The sequence below is a fragment of the Cryptotermes secundus genome, unplaced genomic scaffold (genome assembly GCF_002891405.2).
Source record: "Cryptotermes secundus unplaced genomic scaffold, Csec_1.0 scaffold215, whole genome shotgun sequence".
Taxonomy (NCBI): Eukaryota; Metazoa; Arthropoda; class Insecta; order Blattodea; family Kalotermitidae; genus Cryptotermes; species Cryptotermes secundus.
In genome coordinates this window covers 1374770-1396464 of record NW_019743150.1, presented here as the reverse complement: position 1 = coordinate 1396464, position 21695 = coordinate 1374770, and the positions used below count along the sequence as shown (strand labels likewise).

The 21695-nt window shown below is 38.9% G+C and overlaps 1 protein-coding gene across 2 annotated transcripts in view; it reads right to left on the bottom strand.

Annotated features, from left to right (window-relative positions):
• Positions 1-10504: 10504 nt before the first annotated feature.
• Positions 10505-21695, bottom strand: part of LOC111873832 (equilibrative nucleoside transporter 1) — a 33092-nt gene continuing 21901 nt past the window's right edge. For both annotated transcript variants that reach the window (XM_023868836.2, XM_023868837.2), the window contains exons 7-12: positions 20102-20187; positions 18745-18891; positions 16555-16735; positions 15211-15335; positions 13801-14000; positions 10505-11181 (exon numbers count right to left, since the gene is read on the bottom strand). In XM_023868836.2, coding sequence (XP_023724604.1) covers positions 11046-11181; positions 13801-14000; positions 15211-15335; positions 16555-16735; positions 18745-18891; positions 20102-20187 — 875 coding nt within the window. In that variant the 3' untranslated portion in view covers positions 10505-11045. The remainder of the gene's footprint in view (positions 11182-13800; positions 14001-15210; positions 15336-16554; positions 16736-18744; positions 18892-20101; positions 20188-21695) is intronic.

Genomic DNA, 21695 nt, shown 5'->3' with positions numbered 1-21695 from the left:
CATATATGTAGTTCTAGTGCCTCCAGGTATAATTTGTTGTGACCCTTCTGGCTTCTACCCACCTAGTCAAGGGTGCAGAATCCATTCTTTGGACGGGGCACCTGTAAGGCAGATTCTGATACCCCCCAGTGATAAGGTAATCATGAGAAAGATAATCAGCAGATGGGAACCACAGCTCAATGTGTGCTCCAAACTAAGAAGAAGTGTCTCATATTTTTCACATTTCCAAAGATTTTCTTTTTAATCTTGGGTAAAGTTTTCAGTCTACACACAGGCTGGATCCGGGATTGAAATCTCAATGTTCTGAATGAGAATCCAAAATCTTACACCCCAGAACAACCAATTCCTCAAGCATCTTTGAGGTCAGAAAATTAAATCAAATCTAAGACATGTTTCTACTTTTGATATAAAAGAATATACCAAGAAGGGTAAAGGTAAGGTTCCCATGTTTACAAAAATCATGAAGACACATATGAGTGGGAGCAAAACTCCATACATTCCTCATCTTGGCTCTGGATATATGTGAGTGGTCAGCTTTGTGCTCTGTCCAGTATACCCTCAAGGAAGGAGTCCGCAGAAGACATTGGATAGTCCCCAGAGCTGGTCTGTGCATAGCAGCAAAGAGAAAAATCTTGCTCGGCTTAGTAACATTTAACCCACACCCAGTCCATTTATTTACAAAAACTATCCTAGTTCACCAAAAAAATAGTTCATGTCAACATAGTCTATATTGAAGTTACAGGCGCATGTTAGAAACAATGATAAAATATTAATCCAAAAGCACACCGTCTGATTACATCTATTCACTAACAGTACTGACATAAAGTTAACACAAAAATTTCAAAACAAATGCCTCAAAATTATTTCAAAACCTCTGTACAGATATGTATATAGTCTGTTGTCCAGTTAAATAAACTGACTCAATCCAGTGACAAAATGTAAAGTTACCTGTCTGTAGCATGACACAACATTTAAGGTCATATATTCACACTTTATCATCTTAGTTCTTTATACAGGATGTAAGAATAGCTCTGCCTAGAGTAAGAATATTTTCCCCCCCCCCCCTTTGAAGACATAAACAGAACCTGCTTCTGAAACTTTTTGGTTTTAGGCAAAGGATAGAAGATAGATAAAGTCCAAATAAATAACCTTAAATATAATAAAATAAGATTTATCAGAATAACCAACATTACACATATGGGCAGTTGTCCATCAGTCAAAAGTGTTTAAACAGGTTAACTTAACTGTAGTTACAACTGCTGCAACTTCAAGCTGCACACTGACGTTACAGCAGAAACAGGTGTTGCCATCTGTATGAAATCCTTGATTTGCAACATTCCAGAGATTTCAATAACTCTTACCAAAAAAAAAAAAAAGAGTACTACATACAATAAATTCAAAGCACTATGGAAAATATAAATCATTTATGGGCCAAACTATGTAGGGTGATGCACAACACATCAGTGTTTGTATGTGACTGATTTCAATAATTTAATTAAGCTCCACGCCATGAAGACACATGGGAGAGCAGAACTCCACCATTCTCAGCCTTGGCATTAGATGGAGGTAAGTGGTCAGCTGCATACCCAGCTGCTTCAATGCCAGGGGAAGATCCTCTGGTGCCATTATACAAGGAACTGAAGTAATTTAAAAGGAAACAACTGTGAACTAATCAAGATACTATCCAGGAATCTTCCTGGAAGGACTTATGACAGCCATGACACATCTCAGGACTGGTGGTATCCCAACTGTGATCTGAACCAAAAAATATTTATCATGCAAACATCACCAACAAAAATATATATATATTGTGACGTGGGCAGTGTAACGGGAAGTAGTGGTCACGCGAACTCCATGGTTTCGTGAGTGATGTCACATACCCCCACTCCTTCCACAATTACGCAACGCCCGGTAAACACCCCCTCCCCCAGGGTGATGTAACGGAAGAGCAACTGTGTTAGGCAACCACTGCCGCGGTGATGTAACAAGGGATGCCGCGGTTGCTATGCAGCAATAAACAAGTCTCGCTAGCGTTGCCAACAACACCTGTAAACACAGCGACTAGGCAACAAGGAAGCGAAGGGTTTTCCCATTGTCTGGCTGAGGGTTTATACGAGAACTACACTGCCTAAGGAGTCAATTGAAACATAGCAGCCACCAAAGACAGTTGCAGTCTAGCATTTGCCGGAGTGAGTTGTGATACTGCCAATGGCAGTAATTGTAAATTGTGTGAATGTAAGAGCAAATGTGCAATAAATTCGCTATATCCAACATGGCGTGAAGTTATCTGTCGCGTTATATACCCAACACGTGACAATTTGGTGTCATAATTAGTTACGAACTTGAACATGCCTCGACGAATAACTGAACTTACAAGTGCATCAAGTATTATACTGCCGCAACATGGAATCACAGCAGATGATGGAACTTCTGCTGAAGGAAATCAGAGCTGGCCAAGAGGAAACTTGAACCAACCAAGAAAAGACACAGGCCAATAGAAAGAAAGACAAAGAAGATTTCCTGGCAAAATTAGAATTCAATCAAGAAGAAGCAAACATCATGCTGGCAAAATTAGATGCCAACCAAGCAAAGGTGGCGGCCGATAGGAAGGCCGACAAAGAAGAAATGAAGGCCGCAATGTGATCTATGCAGTCAGAGTTGGATGAGACACTCCAACATAGAATTGAAGCAATCAAAGCAAGGACAAAAGCCATGTGAGAAAATATGGGCACCAGCCACAAGGAGATGGTGTCCGCATTTAAACCTGACATAGAGGAAGAGACAATGGCCTGCCGAGAAGCAATGGAGGTGCATCTAGAAGAAGAAAAGCTGGCCTCAGTGGACACGAAACCTGCGGTGGCACAACAAGAAGAGGTCCCCATAGTGATACTGGTCGGAGAACCTGAAGAAGAAGCAACGAATACCAGAAAAGAGATGATGGCCTGCCAAGAGATGGAAGCACGTCTGGAAGAACAGCCAACCTCACAGGACAGGAAACCTGAGGCAGGGGAGGGGGTGTTTACCAGGCGTTGCATACTGGTAGAAGGAGTGGGGGTATGTGACGTCACTTGCGAAACCACAGAGTTCACGTGACACCTACTTCCTGTTACGCTATCCACGTCATGATATCTTAAAATTTTCTGTGAGCAATACAATATCACTTAATCCAATTTTTAACTAATTTCATGTGCTGAACTCACATTTATGGTTTCTGAGGTTGTCCATGAAAATATTATCAACATCAACAATAAACATATGTGGCCATCCAGGGTCATCTCAGGTAATATTCAAAATGCTCCAGGTTCAATCTTGATTGCTATTACTAATAATGAAGACCACCCAGAAGTCTGGTTTAATATAACAGGAAGTTCTGGAAAGAACTAACTCCCCTACTTCCCTCTCATGCAACACAGACGGCAAAGAAAATGCCCTCCACAATTCTTTGTTGCCATGGGAACATCTTTACTGAGATATTAGCAATAGGGGAATAGACAGACAGACCCACAGACTCTCCTTTGGTATGACACAAACTGTGCAGAAAATTGCATACCCAACCATTCTTAAACTGTTGCTGTTGCCCAGCAGAAACAGGAGGGATACATATTACCAAGCCTAGCAACAAGAGGAGGGATACACTTATAGACACAGTCTGATGGGAGAGACTTATGAAGTATGCCATTGAGATGGGCTCAGATGCCATAATATACATACCAAGTTTCATAAGGATTGGCTCAGGCATTAATAAGTTGATAGGGGGATACACAGACACACGGGATGGAAATCATATAAGCCTACTGAGGGAAGTAGGCTAAAAAAAAATATTTCATTTTCAATTCATATTTCTGTCACTAACATAGAGAACAAAATCAATCTGAAAATAGGAATTAATCCACTTACTGAAACACATGTCAGATACACCTAAGGCAGTGGACAATGATCAATGCTACTGTGTAATGATTCTGGTGTTTGAAGAGTATTTGAATTTCAATCCAAACAGATCCAATAAAAGGTACTGCCAAAGATGAGGGTAAAGGTAAAGCTGTCTCCATGCTTAATTAATTAAGCACCACATCATTAATATGTATGGGGGAGTGGAGGTATAGCTGCACCATTCTTGAAATTGGCACCAGTTAAGCTGAGTGGTCAGCTTCACGCCCTGGCTGCTTTATCCCTGGTACCCATTGGATGGGAAGGTGGGTTGGCCCCAGAGCTGGTCTGGATGCTGCGGTAAAACTGAGGGTACTGCATAATAATGCAAATTAAAAAAAAAATCATTTCAGGTGGTGCATCATCATCATAGCTCCCATTTTACCTTCTTACCCTAAATTATGCATTACAAACAAATTTAAATTATAAATCATTTATTATATATTATAAGAAATTCTTAAGAAAAAAAGAACCCTGTACATCAGATATGTCAGAAATAAAAAGAGGACAAAAATTTATCAACATATAAAATATTTTATGCAAGTGACATGTTACAACAACAAAAATTACATCTTCAAAACTTGTTCAAATTTCAACATGATAAAAACAATAACAGATTGACATAGAAATTGTACCTTATGCAATTATGCCTCCTTTAAAACAATATTACAGTACCATCTTCTGAGCTGCAACACCATGTAGACTGGAAGTAGTAGTTTACTGACAATCCTCTGAAATGTCAGCAAACTTCTACAAGACTGCATGGTATCCCAAGATACAAAGACTATGTATGTATGTATGTATGTATGTAACTATGGAAGCTCAAACCTTGTAATGAAAAGCATATGGCACTACCTCACAGGAGCAGCTTGTAATGTATATGCTTTAGGAAATGAGTGCCATCTGTTGGCAAGTTTCAAACCAATATAATCTGAAACTTTTACAGCAACTGTATACAGTGAAGTCTTCTCAGATGATCAGTCATTCCAACATTTCGGAGAATGCATCCATCTTCATTATCAGGGGATGGTGTGATTTCACATCCCCTGGTAGACTGCATTCACATCACCTGACTCCACCGGCTGTCCCCTCAGCAGTATGCACTGGACGACTGAGAGCATACTTTGTGGTATAAATATGTGCAGATGTGACACTCACCACATCAACCTCTGATGATGGAGACAGCCTCTGAAATATTGAATTCTGACTCCAAGAAGACTTCATTGCTTTTAAACTAACACTTTCATATGTAGCTAAGTATGAAAAGATCTAAAACTCTCATTACATGTGCAGGGAGAATTTTAATTGGGTTGTCGAGTTCATGGCTCTGTGCTTTGCGGCTTCCAGCGCCCTGCGTGCAAGTTTTGCTGATGACTCAGGATGTCTGATGGCAGATAACATTTGGAATGAAGGAAAATAATTAACTTGTAGACCTCTACATGTATTATGTTCAAGCATGGGAGTTTGTTTATGATTTGTCAGTAGTAGGCAGCAGTTATCACCACCATGAGCCATTTGTTCCCAGTTAACAGTCAGCAGTGTGGCATGACATTGTTTGCTATACTTTAGAGCAATGTGTATTTCTGTATGACACCTACGTGAAATATGGATCTGCTTGGAAATGTCAACGAAAATTTCAAGATGAAAGAGTTCCCAGCAGACAGTTCATAATTTGGTGAATAAACTTAAAACAATGGGACTCTTAAGCACCGAGTGCTTACTGAGAAGTTAGATGATATATGGGCCCAACACCTAAATAATCACTGAAATGTCTAGCTCATGAGGCTGGAATGTCAAAGTCTAGTGCAAGAATGGCAACACAATTGCTGAAGCCATCCAGTGAAAGTTGGTGCCTGGTGTGCAAGGATTGTTATACATGTGTTTTAACGAAAAATTTAATTGCAAAATATATTTACATGTAGAGGGTCAGCATTTTCAACACCTCCTGTGATCTGTGAACAAATGTAAGAACTTCCCTTCATTCCAAATGTTATCAGCAGGCTGAGCCACTGGCAATTTTTGCATGCGCTCTGCAGCAAGCGGAGCTCAGGTCCCCATGAGGCACAGTGCTGTGAACGTGTCAAATTTACTAAAAAAACAACCAGTACTACACCTCAGAAGAGGCACAAAGATCTTGAGAATCTGACCAACAATCTCATCATAATGCAAGAGACTTATGTCATGATGTTTTCCTTCAGTACAAAACTCTATAGGCCCTTGCCCAGGTAAATGGGTGCTTATACTTTCCTCATATAATCTAATCTACATATATATACACACACACACACATGACATTTGCTACCTCTTGTGTAACAGCTGTGTGCGTGGTTCCCTATCCTGGATTGACTAGGATTCACTAGGTTTCTTCAGCTGCTGTCATTACAAAATAATATGATGGGGCAGCAACTAAAGTTATACACATCTTCCCCAACACATTCTTCATAATTCTTAGTTACTAAGATACCACATTGTACATTAGAAGTTATTTTTCTTTGTAAATCATTAAATATATAACATATTGAAAAAAATTTTTCATATAAAAACTGAAGATCTACATTTTACATTATGCTCTGTTTTCTTGTACAATGACATAGTCTGAATTGAGGTTAGTCAAGAAATTTCCAACGCTAATGGAACCCAAAGGTTCTTCACCATGTTCACACGATCCCACCATTGGTCTCTATCTGGCCAGATGAATCCAGTCCACATCCTCTCAATTATTCCTCTAAGACCCATTTTAGTATTATCCTCCCATCTGTGCCTATGTGCTCCAAACGATCTCTCTCATTTGGCTTTTGTTACCACAATGTTGTATCCATGCCCCCCAGATCCCTATACATATTTTACACCGCCTTCTTGGGCCAAAATATTCTTCTCAGCACCCCATTCTCAAACACCCTCAGTCTATGTTCTTCAACTTAATGTGTCAGACTAAGTCTCACACTCTGGCCGTGTCATAGCTCAAGTGGTTAGTCACTGGCTTCCGACTATGGCGGCCCGGGTTCGATCCCGGGTCTGGTCAAGTGGGATTTGTGGTGGACAAAGTGGTGCTGGGGCAGGTTTTCTCAGAGTACTTCAGCTTACCCTGCCAATCTTCATTCCACCAATTGCTCCACAATCACCCTCACCTATCATCTGGGGCTGGTACAATAGGCCAGAAGTGGCCGCAGTACAAGGGACTTAGTCCCACCTCACTAGCAATAAAAAAAAAAGTTTTACACTCATACAAAACAAGAGGGAAAGGTTATAGTTTTGTATATTTTGTCTTTACATTCCTATATAGCAGACAGGAAGGCAAAAAGATTCTAAATTGAATAAGAGTGAGCATTTCTAAACTTTAATCTGTTATCAATTTGACTGAAATTTTGATTTGTGTAATTCCCAAAATATCTGCCGGATGAAAATTAGGTCTTGTATGTCACACATTAGTTCAGACCACTCAATATCAAACTTCATCAAAATCCAGTGAACTGTTTCAAAAATGAAATATGCACATGGATTTTAAGTTCATTTCATGAACAAGAACTAATCATATTTTCCAGATGTTCTCACACTAACATAAATAAGATATATAAAATTCACCAAATATCAACTCCCAGTTTTAAAAGTTTTGTAAAGTAAACAAAAGTTTTACAGTGTAAATGCACAAATAACTAAAACAAGTATCATAACAACAGTGAGCATCTCTACATGCTTGCAGGCTGTCCACTGGTCAATGGATTATCAAAGCAATAAGCAACAATTTGGCATCACATTTCAATAGTCAGCTGCAACAAAGAAGCCAACATTTTGAAAAAGTACCACCAGCTATTAACATAGATTATTTCAAATCACTGGCTTTCTTTTTTCTTGTTGTACTGTCCCAACTTTTACTCTTGTAAGGTCTTAACCCTAGTTACACAACATACTGATGAACTGCTCAGATTTCACTACAATCAGATTAGTGTTTATGAAGAAAACAATAACATACAGGAACAGATTAACAAATGACTTCAAGAACAAGTTAACTGTAGTGAAAGGCAGTTTTTAAATAAAAGTATTTGAAATACAGCTACTTATGGAGATATTCCCATATAAGATTATGCAATTCACGGATTGTATTCCCAGCAGTATAAAGACTCCATGGGAGGTGTACAAGGAAGAATCAATCACCACCATATACTCTTCGGACTCAATCCACTGTGTGTATAGAAAATATGTAAAACATTTAAGAGGCTGGCTCTGTCTTCAAGTATGTTCATTTTTAGGGTTTGTGTGGCAAAAAAATTTAACAGCCAACTATGAAAAACACATGATCATTAAGATATAGTACAAAGGAGTCAGTACACAGGTCACAAATGTAAGTAAAACATATGTAATGGGTTTTCTATGTGCATCAGTAAGTAGTAGCACAGTTCAGCTTCATGACAGTTTAGGTAGCAGACACAAATGCACATGTTCAGAGGCTGGTTTCAGTAGTTAAAATGGAAACTGTTCTTGAGGAGTATACTACCGAAGAGCAGAATTCTGTTGTTCATTCTTTTCTGGTCTAAAGAACTCAATGTGATGGATATTCATATAGAAATGTTTCCCATTTAAAGTGGGAAGTGTGTGTCATGTAAGCAGTTCCACCTCAGTGGCAAATGTTTCACTGATGACAAAGAGGTTTAAATGGAGGTGCAGAAATGGCTGAGACAACAGTCAAAAAGACTTCTATGCTGCGAGTTTTGACGCACTAGTAAAGCCATAAGACAAGTGTATAGCTCTAGTACTTAGAGCTGACAGTCCAGGAAAAGCTGTGCAGTGGATGGGCAGGTCCATTCGTGAAAGTTGAGGGGTGTTGTCATTAGTCATTCGTCTGCATTCAGTGAGAGTAGACGTCTCAAGGGCATTCTTCCTTGTACACTCAAGCTAAAACGTTTTGACTCTTGGAGTCATATTTGAGTGTATTATTCTCTAATTACTGTATTAATATTGTGACGCGTTACCTTATGTCCATCGCCGCGCAACGGCCACAATGGAAATTGTTGAGTTCCAACAGCGACAAAGCGAATACAAACAGACCGTTGCGAAGGAGCATTTCCGAGGCAACATATTGCCGAACACATGAGTTTAGAATAGGAACTTCCATGGTAACACAAAGCACAGGGAGCCGTTGCGGAGACAATGCAGAAGCAATGAAAATAGAAGCAAAGAATATATTCCCATGATGACACTAATGACTATCACCTGGAGAGTTCCATTTAATTTCTGTCGAGGCTTGTAATCATCAATAACCTTTGGCAAAATATGCAAATGTTTCTCCATATTCCAAACACTTTAACCTTTACCTGTTTTAATGCAAAAAAAGGAGAAACTCCTATGTATACTGTCACTTCTACCTTAATACTATATAGCATTAGTACCGTCTTCTTGTCTCCTAGTAATATGTATTAACTAGCTTCTCAAAAGCATCCACAGATCATGCAATATATGGGGGCAGTGTTCCTTTCCCATACTGTCCCCAGTTTCTGAGCTTTCTTAACATCAAACAATGGTAAAGGTAAACTTGTCTCTGTGTTTAGTTAACTAAGTCCTATGCCATGAAGAGGTATGGGGCATAGGATGTACATGTCCATGTATTCTTCACCTTGGCACTAACTGAAGGTGAGTGGCTAGCTTCACGACCCAGATGTTTTACCCCCATGGAACGAGCTGCCAGTACCCAGCGGGGTGGAGGCTAGGGGGTCCCCAGAACCAGCCTGCACAATGTGGAGCTGAGAAAATTCTCACCACCATCAAGTCTCAAACTCTGATTCCTCAGCTGTCCGGCCTGTAGCCAGTCACTATACTGGCTGCACCATCCCACCTTGCATCAATGTCAAACAAAAATTATTTTGGTGAAAAAAGGGGGTAAAATTTGGGATTAGAGTTGGTATCAACAGGGACAAACATTTCAGTTGTGGAATTCTAATAACTAACTGCACAGGGCCCTTCTTAAGAAGCTTAGGTGATCAAGAAATTCTGTCTGTAGCTTCATTAGCACACACAAAATCCCATCAAAGAACCCTGTACTGGGCTAGCTGAATCTAATCCACATGTTCACGCTCTGTTTAAGATCTATTTTAATATTATCTTCCCATCAATGACTAGATCTCCCATTTCAAAACTTTCATCTTACCATTACATTACTTTGTGTGTGTGTGTGTGTATTTAGGGGGATTTCATATTTTAATCTTCAGACTTTAAAACTAAAATCATGAGATACAAGGATACAGGATGAACCAAATGGTAATAAACATAGCCTGCAAGAATCAGTTTGAGACTGAAGCTTAGTTTGCGTAACATTTTTTCAATTGCTCTGGTAATATAGGACTGCCTCTGAGGTCTAGTGGTCAGAGTTCCTGGCTACAGATCCAGAGGTCCGGGTTGATTCCCGGCGCTACCAGATTTTCTGAGAAGTAGTGGGTCTGGAATAGGGTCCACTCAGACTCGTGAGGATAACTAAGGAGCTATTTCAAGGAAATAGCGGCTCCAGTCTAGAAAACCGAAATTAATGGCCGTGGGGATTCGTTGCACTGACCACACGACACCCTCTATCTGCTAAAGTTGGCGCTAACTTCACCGACAAGCAGCAGTCGTTTGGTCAGTATAGTTCACTTGTGGATCAAAACCACAGAGTTTTTGGTAATATAGTGTCAAATGGAATTATAGCTGGAAATGATGCAAAAAGTGGAAGTTCAGACACTGCCTCGAGAGGATGAGGAAAACCACAAAAAAAATCTCAGTCAGGACAAGCAATCACCAAGCTGAGATCTGAGCCCAAAATCTCACAAATACATTGTTAAATAGATCATTGCAATGTTTTGTAAGACTAAAGTGAATACCTGCACAATGTCTGATGAAGTTATGAAGATGGGTGACAGGGATGAATGGCAAATGAAACTTTGTCAGGCAACACACACAGCCCAGCAGCTGGTAGGTAAATATCAAAAAACCACCATCCACCAGCCAGACACCACTTCCATTGCACACCTCTGATAAAAGACAGTCCAGGAAACATACCATCACCACACAAGTAGCTGTATTCTAGGATCCTTCAACTTCAGAAATACTCATCATAACATATTGTGCTGAGTTATATGAGCATGTGAGAGATTCTATAGAAAGTTCCAAAATGTTGTGTTAACAATTAATGGCATCACCATTGTGAAAAAAATTCCACAAACTATTCCAGTGATAAGTGATGCGCCACCAAACATTCCTGCCGTAGATGCATACTGTGGCTCCACACACCTGTAACAGCAGACAATTATTTAGAACAAGATCAGATCTCATACTACACACAGCATGTCCCCACTTATGTACAGGATGTGTTCTGGAAAATGAGCCATACTGTCATGTATCCAGGTAACGTGACAAGAAATTAATGGGTTCCAGATTAGATGAAGCTGTTTACTGGATAATTCGTTCACAGTTACAATTACAATCACTCTGATGCATTCCTATAGAAATTCTCTGTCCACTTAATAAAATCACATTTCATCCAGTTTCCCATCAAATTTAAGTGCTTCCTCTGCTCTTTTATGTGTAATACTTGTGCCTGAACTTCACAGCCTATACACTGTTTGACATAAAATAAAATGGAAATAGCAACCATGCTACTGAATGTCCCCTTGTTGCAGACCCATTCATACAGGCTAGCAATTTACCAGTCACATACTCAACTACATCATAGACACATGCATGTATGCAACCTTGATTTTTAACAAATAATTATTTCTTAAAAAATGAAACAGTTTGGGCTGAATCTGTTGTTGTTTTGCATTTTGAATATCTAAAAATTGTAACATATATTAAACATTAAAAATTATTTAAGGATGAATTTATGGTATATATCATTATTATAAGCTTATGCTTTATTAACCATAAGGGCCCAATTCTGTAACATGAACATCCATAACATTGGAGTACTCTGTTCATTTATGCTTTCACTGAGGCAGTTACAACAGAAAGAGTCCAGGAACTTTCTGATGGCACACACAAACAGGCATGACATCATAAACCTGGTTTTCAGCATAAAATAGGAACATCATTATCAACAACAACAACAAGTAATTTTTCATATAGTTTCACACAACAGGCAGTTACAAACGTGAGTTAACAATCTTGAAGTGATTCAATGAATCGTCAATAATACATCATTGTGTAACATGTAAACTATTTTTCCACACTGTCTGTTTCTGTGAAACTGAGGGATTTATCATACCACAAAATGAGTTTCTCACACCCTGTCTGTAACAGAATGAGTCCTGCTCTTTCTGTAATCATTTCACCATCACTGGTCAGAGAATATTTCGGCACTGTTTCTGCATCACCATCATATTCAGCCTCCCTATGCATTTCATCAGGATTGCCAACGTTAACCTTTAAGGGACAGGCCATTTAAATTCCGGTAATGGCCGTGGGCCGGAGTTAATTTAAATGCCCGCCATTGTAGAGTAATAAAAATTGTAATCATGTTACTGAAAATGCTCTGATTTCTGCAATTTTTGTGATAAACGAACGAAATAAACGCTGCTTTTATCTAGAAAGAATATAGACTCAGATATTGTAATTTACAGATTTTAGAATCTGTATAAACTGTTACACTGATTCAAAAAAAAATTCCCCCCAATTTTGAGCGTCTGTCCACAAAAATGCATAAAGCTTCTGCACAAAACGTTTCTGCAGTATAAATGCATGCTGCTGACACACGGTCTGACTATGACTTATATGGAGGAGAGAGGAAGTTTGTTTTCATTGCACATTCTCCAGTCATGTCGGCTTCTTGTATACATGAGTGTGGGCGAGTTCTTATCCTTCTTTGTCCTTATGAAACTGTGCCTGTTTATACACGTATGTCAGACTGTCCACACAGAGTTACTGTTCTTGGAATGCCCCTTGCGTCCTCGTCCCTTCATAACCGACTGTACTGCATTCTGAATGGTGTGACTTACGAGCGGCCTCTCAATTTTGGCTTCTTCCATGCGAAATGGGGCCATGATGCATAGTTAAAATTGTGATGTTTTATAAGCATTACGAATAGAGGAGACCACAAGCCATCACTGGCCTACTTCCTGCTAATACGAGACAGATGTTGCGTATGTGCGCTTCGCGTGGAAAACAGAGTTACATACGGACAAAGTGCATGAATTGCGACGTCAGACTCTGCATTCAGTTAGATGATGCAGTCAGATGATGCTGGTGTCCAAAAATAATGTAAGTAGAACAAGAATTTCTATCTTAAAATAAGATTTTAGTGAGCACGCATGGACTGCGAGTCACCATACGGTGTCCTTCGGCCACTCGGCTTTAATTTAAAGGCCCCCATACGGTGTCTTTCGGCTCATAAAGGTTAATGATGAAATTTCAACATGGTAGTTGTTGACAGATGAGGGCAGTGACTTACATGAATAGGTAAAGCTATCCCTGTAACAGGCTATGGGGGCCTTTTTTAAGGTTCATATGCACAGAAAAGATTAGAGTGAAATATAATTACAACACAGTGGTAAGCCAACATTTCATCTCTTTAATCTTTTAATGACCCACATCAAGGATTCAATAAATCACTTCAAAATGCATGACTTGTAAACATTACTTTCAAACTGCCCCTCACATTACAACATGGTACAGTGAAATCCCGATTCAGTGTCCCTGCATTTGTTAAATTCCTATAGTTGGTGAATATTTTTTCTGGTCACAGCCTAAGCCCAGTATAAACAATGCAGTATTTCATTGTACTTATTACTGAAAAATATAAGAGAAGCGTCTGGTACAGGGCCATTTAAATGTTACTGCATTGTACAACTAGAAGGAGTTACACAGGGATCCCATTGTACAATCTATGGTACTATAAGCTGCAGTTGTTCATACCTGGGACAATACATCATGGCAACAGAACTGAAGTAACCACTTGTGATCGCCATCAGGGCTGCACCTGCCCAATATCCCCAATCACTGTTGATAAGGACAGGAATCTCTCTCCCAACCTGAGGTTGATAGTTGCAAGACAGGAAAAATGGGATGAACAACACTCGTAATACAATGGGCCACACTAGATACTTCGGACTTGGCTGCAAAAAGAAAACCACATTTACTTACACAAAATCCTTTCTGAGAACCAGTAAATTGATAAACACATGTCATATAAATGATGAGAAATTCAAATTCATGACAAAACATGAAGTTCTTGGAAGATCTTATGACACCTTCTTTCCTCCATACGCTTCAGCAAGCAGAAATAGTATCATTTACGGTTTATTTAATGATGCTGTCTGTAGCTCAGTTTACATAGCATCAAACAATGGGATGACTAATCAATGATGAATTTCAGGGCACTAGCCTGGCATTTGCTTGGATGAACTGAGGACATGTGAAAAAGAAAAAAGACTTCCTCACTCCATAACCAGCCAAATGCTGAGTCAGAGATGAAGCCCCACCCTGAACGACCAAGAATATGACAATGTGCTGCCTGGTCAGGAATACTGCAGACCATACAGGATGGTGACAGATGAATACGGGGAAGAAAAAAACAAACAAACAAACCCCGAGGTTTTGGTCTGCACGCAAACTACACTGACCGAGCAACCGCTGCTTGTCAGCGAAGTTAGTGCCAAATTTAGCGGGTAGAGGGTGATGCATGGTCAGGGCAATGAATCCCCATGGCCGTTAATTTCGGTTTTCTAGACTGGAGCCGCTATTTTCTTCAAATAGCTCCTCAATTATCCTCATGAGGCTGAATGGACCCCAATCCAGACCCACTACCTCTCAGAAAATCTGGTAGCACCAGGAATCGAACCTGGGACCTCTGGATCTCTAGCCAGGAACTCTGGACACCAGACCACAGAGGCAGTCAGTGGAATGATGAGCAGGAGGAAACTTAAGAACCTCAGAGAAATACCCGTTCGACTGTTACTTCATCAACCAAAAATTAAGTAACCCAGAAATGAACCAACAGTCCATGGTAAGAAGACAGCATCTAACTACATCACTCTTATTCTTATTACATCAAATTTTATTCAAATGCTTAAAATCCAGACTTCTAACGTCTAATTTAATTCCACAGACTCCTATCACTATTTCCTAAGAATATATTCTTCAAGTAAAATAAACACCATAAGCCACCAATACCGATGCTATTTATGATTAAATAGTTTAGAATCGCTATACTTCAGACATCCACGGCCCACAAACGGTGCTTACGAATGGTCATAAAACTGTAACTGTACTCTATGTGAGAATCCACCCTCAAACTCTTCACTTTAAGACTGAGATCCGCCTTACCCATGTTATCCGCGTGGCCAATGTACTCCCGATCACTGCACAGATGTTGAATGTTAGGAAACAAGTCACATCACTATAGAAGCGATCTCCAGTAAAGAAATTATTTTCGTCTGATATTTTAATTTCTGCAACAAATATAATGACCGATTAGATGATTGGATTAATAGGTATGTATGCCAGTAGTAACTACAAATTAATAATTATGGCATCAATGTATGTCAAAGTCATGTGATATAACTAGAAAACTGTACTGAGTTACCACAATTTTTAATATATAAAAAATGTATACATTTTTAGGTTAATTCATGATCTGTATCCATATCAAATTTCAGGCTCTCAGTTGCAACTGTTTATTTTACAAGTTTCCATCAAACAAAAAAAAATGTAGCTTATCAATGGTCATAAATGGTCATTGCATACAGTCATACAAATTTTATTTCTATAGATGCAGTCAGTTTCACAAGTTTCAGCCATTAAATAACCATTACCAGATGTAAATATATATATAAAATTACAAAGAAAGCATAAAACTGCAGAAGAGATTAATTTAATGAAATTTGTTATTTCATTTAACTGATATTTCATGTTAGATTCATCTTGCAACTGTATAAAATTATAATTAAAATAAACAGTTTGTCAGAATGCAGAGATATATAAAATCACACATTAAAACAACGAAAGCAGCACAACACATCCACCCACAGTCACTTTCTACATAAAATGACATTAACAGAAGATACATATTTGTTTAACATTTTAACTGCACAATATTTCAAGACAATATATTCTTCTGTTGCATCATCACACCTCTCTACTGGCTCCTTCCAAATGATACACACAACAGCAATCGATATTCACTGTACAGTCTGCCAGTAAGTCTCAGGCAAGGGGAAGCAACCTTCTTAAAAACACACTTAAATCTTCGAACCCTGAAATTCATCTAACTAGTTTTTAAAGACACAGTTCATACCTCACAGAAAAACACTGTCTCTATTACAAAAACAAACAAACAATTAATTGTGTTCACAGGAATAATCACTGTTTATTCTGAGAATCACAAAAAGAAACCATAAACATGCTCTTTGTGCAAAATGTGGTTTTCTAAGGTTCAAGCAGAGAGCAGACATAGCAATCACTATGTCTTCAAGGGTTAAGTGCTCTCAGAGAGTGAAAGATTCACAGGCCTCTTCAAAAGATATTTTCCAACCAAAACTTTGTATAAATTTGTTTTCTTTTGTGTGTCCTGTATGTCACATCCATCTTCAGCACGTAAATTTAGATGAAAAATATAAACTGATTGTTTTTGCTGACCATAAATGTAAATATGCAGCATGTACAACTCACCTGAATGCACTGCAGGAAAAATAGTAAGTGTTACAAAAAACACAAAGAACACATTAAAGCACTGTGGGAGGCATTGTTTCAGGATGGCGAAATACGGCGTGTCAGGAACCGCGTTCAAACTCTGTTTCCTCTTTGCCTGTTGTTCCTTTTCATGCAGCAATTCATGATATCGGTAAAATCTCTGAAATAAACATTAAGCATTCAGTGGGTCACCTTACAGCTCACCAAATATCAATTCCATGATGCAGGATCTTAACTGAAAAACTGAGCCTTCTTCAACTGATCAAAAAAGTTCCTTTCTCTAATCAAACACTGAGGCTGAAGAATACGTCTTCAGGGATTACTTTCTATATTTCTTCCATTTATTTAATGATGCTGTCAGTATATGATCTGACACCATGCAGTCTGGTAGTTCACATATGTTTAACAGGAACACACTGCCACCTCCATCTTGATGTTTGCTTTGCTTACCCTTCAACCCTGATGATGGAAGCAGAATGTTCCTCTCAAACATCAGTAAACTTCCATCAGGCTACACAATGTCTGATCAGTTATCATCATGGCAAAATCAAATCTCACAAAATCCAACATAAAGATCCATTAATATAATTAAAGCATCCCACCACCAATTTATCCTTAGCCAGTTAAACCCAATGCACATCATCATTCCCCTTTTGTCCAAGATCTGTTTTAATATTATCCTTAGAGGTCTCAAGGTGTTCTTCCCATAACGTCCTGCAAGCATAATTTTGTATGAATCTCTTCTTTCCCTGTGTCACCCCTTCTCATCCTCCTTAATTTCATCACACTAATAATATTTGGTGGAATATAAATTGTGAGTTCCTCATTATTAATCTGGCCAGCATCTTGTAACTCTGTCTTAGCTCCAAACACTCTTCTGTCACCACTCTTCACTAACACCTTCAATCCACACTACTGCTACACAAGTGCCGCTACTTGTCTTTACATGTAGTAAAGACAAGTAGCGGCACGCACACAGGAAGACTACACAGAATAACACCTGTACAGTGTGGAAACAAGAACTAGCCTCTGCAGCACTTTAGACATAGGGCGAGTAACCCTAACAATTTTAAATTTTAAATTTAGAGAAAAAACAAATTTTAAAGGATTTTAAAATTATAACTAAAGATTTTATAGTGCTACTACAGGAAAATCAAAATTGACGTGTGCAAAATAATCTACATATCAGACAGATATCAACGAGGTAGATGTTGATAATAACGAAGAAAATAACAGTGTGTTTTTTAAATGTTAAATTTTAGACTGGGTTCAGTGTGGCAGCAACATAAGAGTATACACCTGATGATGGCCGTTAGAGGCCGAAACATGTAGTGTAGAAGAGAGCAAGATCAAAGACATATAATATACATTGTTTGCACTTGGGACAGAGTTTGTATCATTTATCGTGTAGAGTGCAACAGGATGCTTAAATATAATATTGCCACACTACTCCCTTAAAACCAGGACAACTTATTTTTATTACAGTTTATTTAATGAAGCTGTAAGCAGCTAAGACTACACAGTGTCAAAAAATGGAATGATGAGTGAATAACAAAATGGAAGCAATGCAATAGCAGTTGTGGTATGTTTTGAGGCACTATCCTGAAATTTGCCTCGAGGGACATTATGAAAACCTGTCATGACAGCCAATCTCTTGGTCAAGATTTGAACCTGAGACCTCCTGAATCAAAGCAAGAATGCTATGCAAGCAACCACAAAATTGAAAGTCAGATAGAATGCTTCATATCCATATCAAGCAGTAAGTAAAAAATTATAGTTTTTATTTTACCAGATTATTATAAAAGTAAGTAAAGTAAAGGTATTGCTGTAACAGGCCGTGAAGGCCCATAGGGTTGTGAGATGTTGAGGTTCCCACATTTTCTAGACAATCGGCTCATAGATGGCGGCAAGGTTGTCAGCCCTACGTGCCGGCTGCCGTTTACCCCCAAGATTATTCGAAGAATATTCCTGGTACACATTTCCGTTAGAGGCTGAGTCAACTCCAGGGCCATAGTATGGCTGGAAGGATTAGGTCAATTGAAAGAAAATTCAATGACCTCATGAGGACTTTAACCCATGACCATCTGGCTTGTAGCACAGTGCCTCAACCAAATTATTATATGACAGATTTTACTCTTGACAAACAAACCAGTGTGTCACTGTACTTACATTCAATGGCAGAGCAAAGTATGTATCAAAACATGCTAAGAGAACAAAAAGCGCCGTGATGAAGTAGTAGATGGCAGCAGTTCTTTCATTGGGAGACATAATTTTAGATACCACATTAATTATTGCAGTAAACGTGCCACTAACATTCTGAAACCAAAGAAGAAAGAACATCTCAGACTGTATTAAATTACTCTCAGTGCCTGAGAAATGAAACATACCGTCATGTGTCTAGACCTCAATACACATTGAGAAATAAGAATGCCAATTACATTTGTACTTGAGTTAGTAAAATCCTATTGACAACATAACCTGAATAAAAAAGAAATCCAACTCAAGGTGAAAGTTTATGATTCCATTTAATACTATTCTCACATCTAACACTTTAATCAGTATAGTAACTTAGTCCATAAGCCACGCCATAGCTAAAGCGGTTAGTCGCTGGCTTCCCACCGTGGTGGCCCAGGTTGGAGCCTGAGTCTGGTCAAGTGAGATTTGTGGTGGACAAAGTGGCGCTGGGGCAAGTTTTCTCCGAGTACTTCGGTTCCCCTGCCAATCTTCGTTCCACCAAATTCTCCATCATCATAATCATCTGGGGCAGGTACAATAGGCCAATCAGTGGTCGAGATGCTGAGTGGACCCAGCTGGATTCCACCCCCCACTATGCGAATAAAAAACTAGATGGGAACTTGCATTCAAGTCCCCGCAAAGGCATAAATATTTTTCTTCCACACAGCATGATTGACTCTGGGTCCTACCCAGCCTCCTATCTAAGGGATATCTGGGGGCTCTTTCCTTGTAGGTAAGGTGGCTGTGAGGTGAAGCCTCCCACATGCCTCCATCTAGTGCTGAGGTTAAGAATCTGAGGATCTATACCCCCTCCCCCATAAAGTTTCATGGTGTGGTACAAAACTAAGCAAACAAAGCTCTTAACTTTTTACACCTAGACCTCATAAAAGCCTTTTCAGGCTCTGCTGAATAAAGCTTTGTATTTCTCACATCCCTTATAAGTATTTCATATTTTGACACGGTCAGCCTACTGTCATGACTTTTCAAATTCTTTAACTTAATTTAGTACTGTATGTGTAGATCACAGTGGCTGAGCAGTCTAAGGTATGGAATGTCTATGCCCACTCAAAAACTGGGATCATGGGCTCAAATTCCACTCATGGCATTGATGTCTGTCAGCATTTATTATTCTGTCTGTGTTGTCCTGTGTAGCTAGTAGCTTTGCAACGGGCTGATCCCCCATCCAAGGAGTCATACCGACTTAAGTAAAACAAAACGTTTCACTGATGCCCTATGCTCCAAGTGGGAGCAAAAGGAATAAAGACAGACAGATAGTACTGTTTATACTTACAGTGCCAAGAATAACAGCTCCAGTATATTTAGATGGCAATTTTGCTGCCATTCCAAACACAGTGTTTTGGTATACACCATTGGCCACTGAAACATAAATAAATTCTTTATTAATAACATTCACTAACAGAACACTTCAAAATACTCTGACATAAAAATGGAATTGAAATTTTATTAGGTTATGGTTATCCTTATATGAGAACTGTTCACATGAAACGTGTCTGGGGACTGCTCTAATCAAAGGAGAACAGGCCATTAAAAGTAGCCTAAATGGGCACTGAGGCAGGCATTCAACTGCTACACCAACCAACTGACTCCTCTGCAAAGAACACCCTGCAGTGCTGCTGGAACCAATGCACCATCACAGCCAATATGTAATGTTCTTTGTGTGAGACAGAAGCTGAATTCTTCAGTACTATTTAGAAGAACTGTAGGCTTCAGAAGGTTAAGTTCATAATTTCATCAGAGGTGGCATGTGTCCAAAATAATGCAAATTGTGAATACACAGGACACACTTTAAACAAATAGTATGTTCTGAAATCTATATCTGAAATAGATAAAAGTAAAACACAAGTGATGGATATGAATTTTGGATGCTTAAAAGAAATGTGAAAAGCTTAAAATTATTTAGAAGTGTTTAATGGACAGATACAAATAGAACATCCCGAAGAACTCTGGAATTGGAAATGAAATGCAAAAGAGCACCCCCAAAAGAGAGACTGATATTTCAGGTTTTCACAATGATGACAACGATACTTACTGTCTTCTGGGATTTAATGATATGTAATTTCATAGATATGTACCAACATTTCACAAGTACCTGAAGATGGAAGTAGCTGGTTCCTCCAAGAAAAGTAATCATCTACCAGACTATACGGTGTCATAATGCTAAAGATCAAAATACAGTCCAGACTGGGACTGCTTAAAAGACTGGTTCATAAGGTTACAAGCAACAATACCCACCAGAAATTTGACTTTCATGTTCCTTTAGTAACTGATTTATTTTATCCATCTTCCAGTGCATACATTCATCTATCCCCTCTTCTCACTCTCACTACATGTTTCGGCACAAATGTGCCATCTTCAGGTGCTGATCCAATCCACGACAAACTAGTTCGTTGCATGCCTTGTCTATACATACTAAAATAACTAAAATATATATTTATCATATATACTGATAAATGTTAAGTGTTAAAATATTAAAATTATACAGCATATTTCATTCTTACGTCGTGTTTCATTACGCGAGTCATGTCTATCATCGTCTGTTGGAGCACTCTTTCACTATCGTGTATTTGTAACATGAATTTGTTATTCATTAATACCGCGTTCCGCATCCTATCTATTACTTGTGGTATTATAATTTTAATGTTTAATACTCACTGTGCTTTATGTTGCGTCTCGCTCCTGTGACTGCGTGTGTTATACTGCTGGACCTGCTGGGTATGTGTGTGTGTGCTGTCTTCGTTTTGAGTGAGTTATGATGTTGTGGGCGTAGATGTGGTGGGGGTACTTGGTGGGGTGTTGTTATGTTGTTCTGTGTAGATGTTGCTTAATTCGTGGTATATTGGGTTATTTATTTCTTTATTTATATT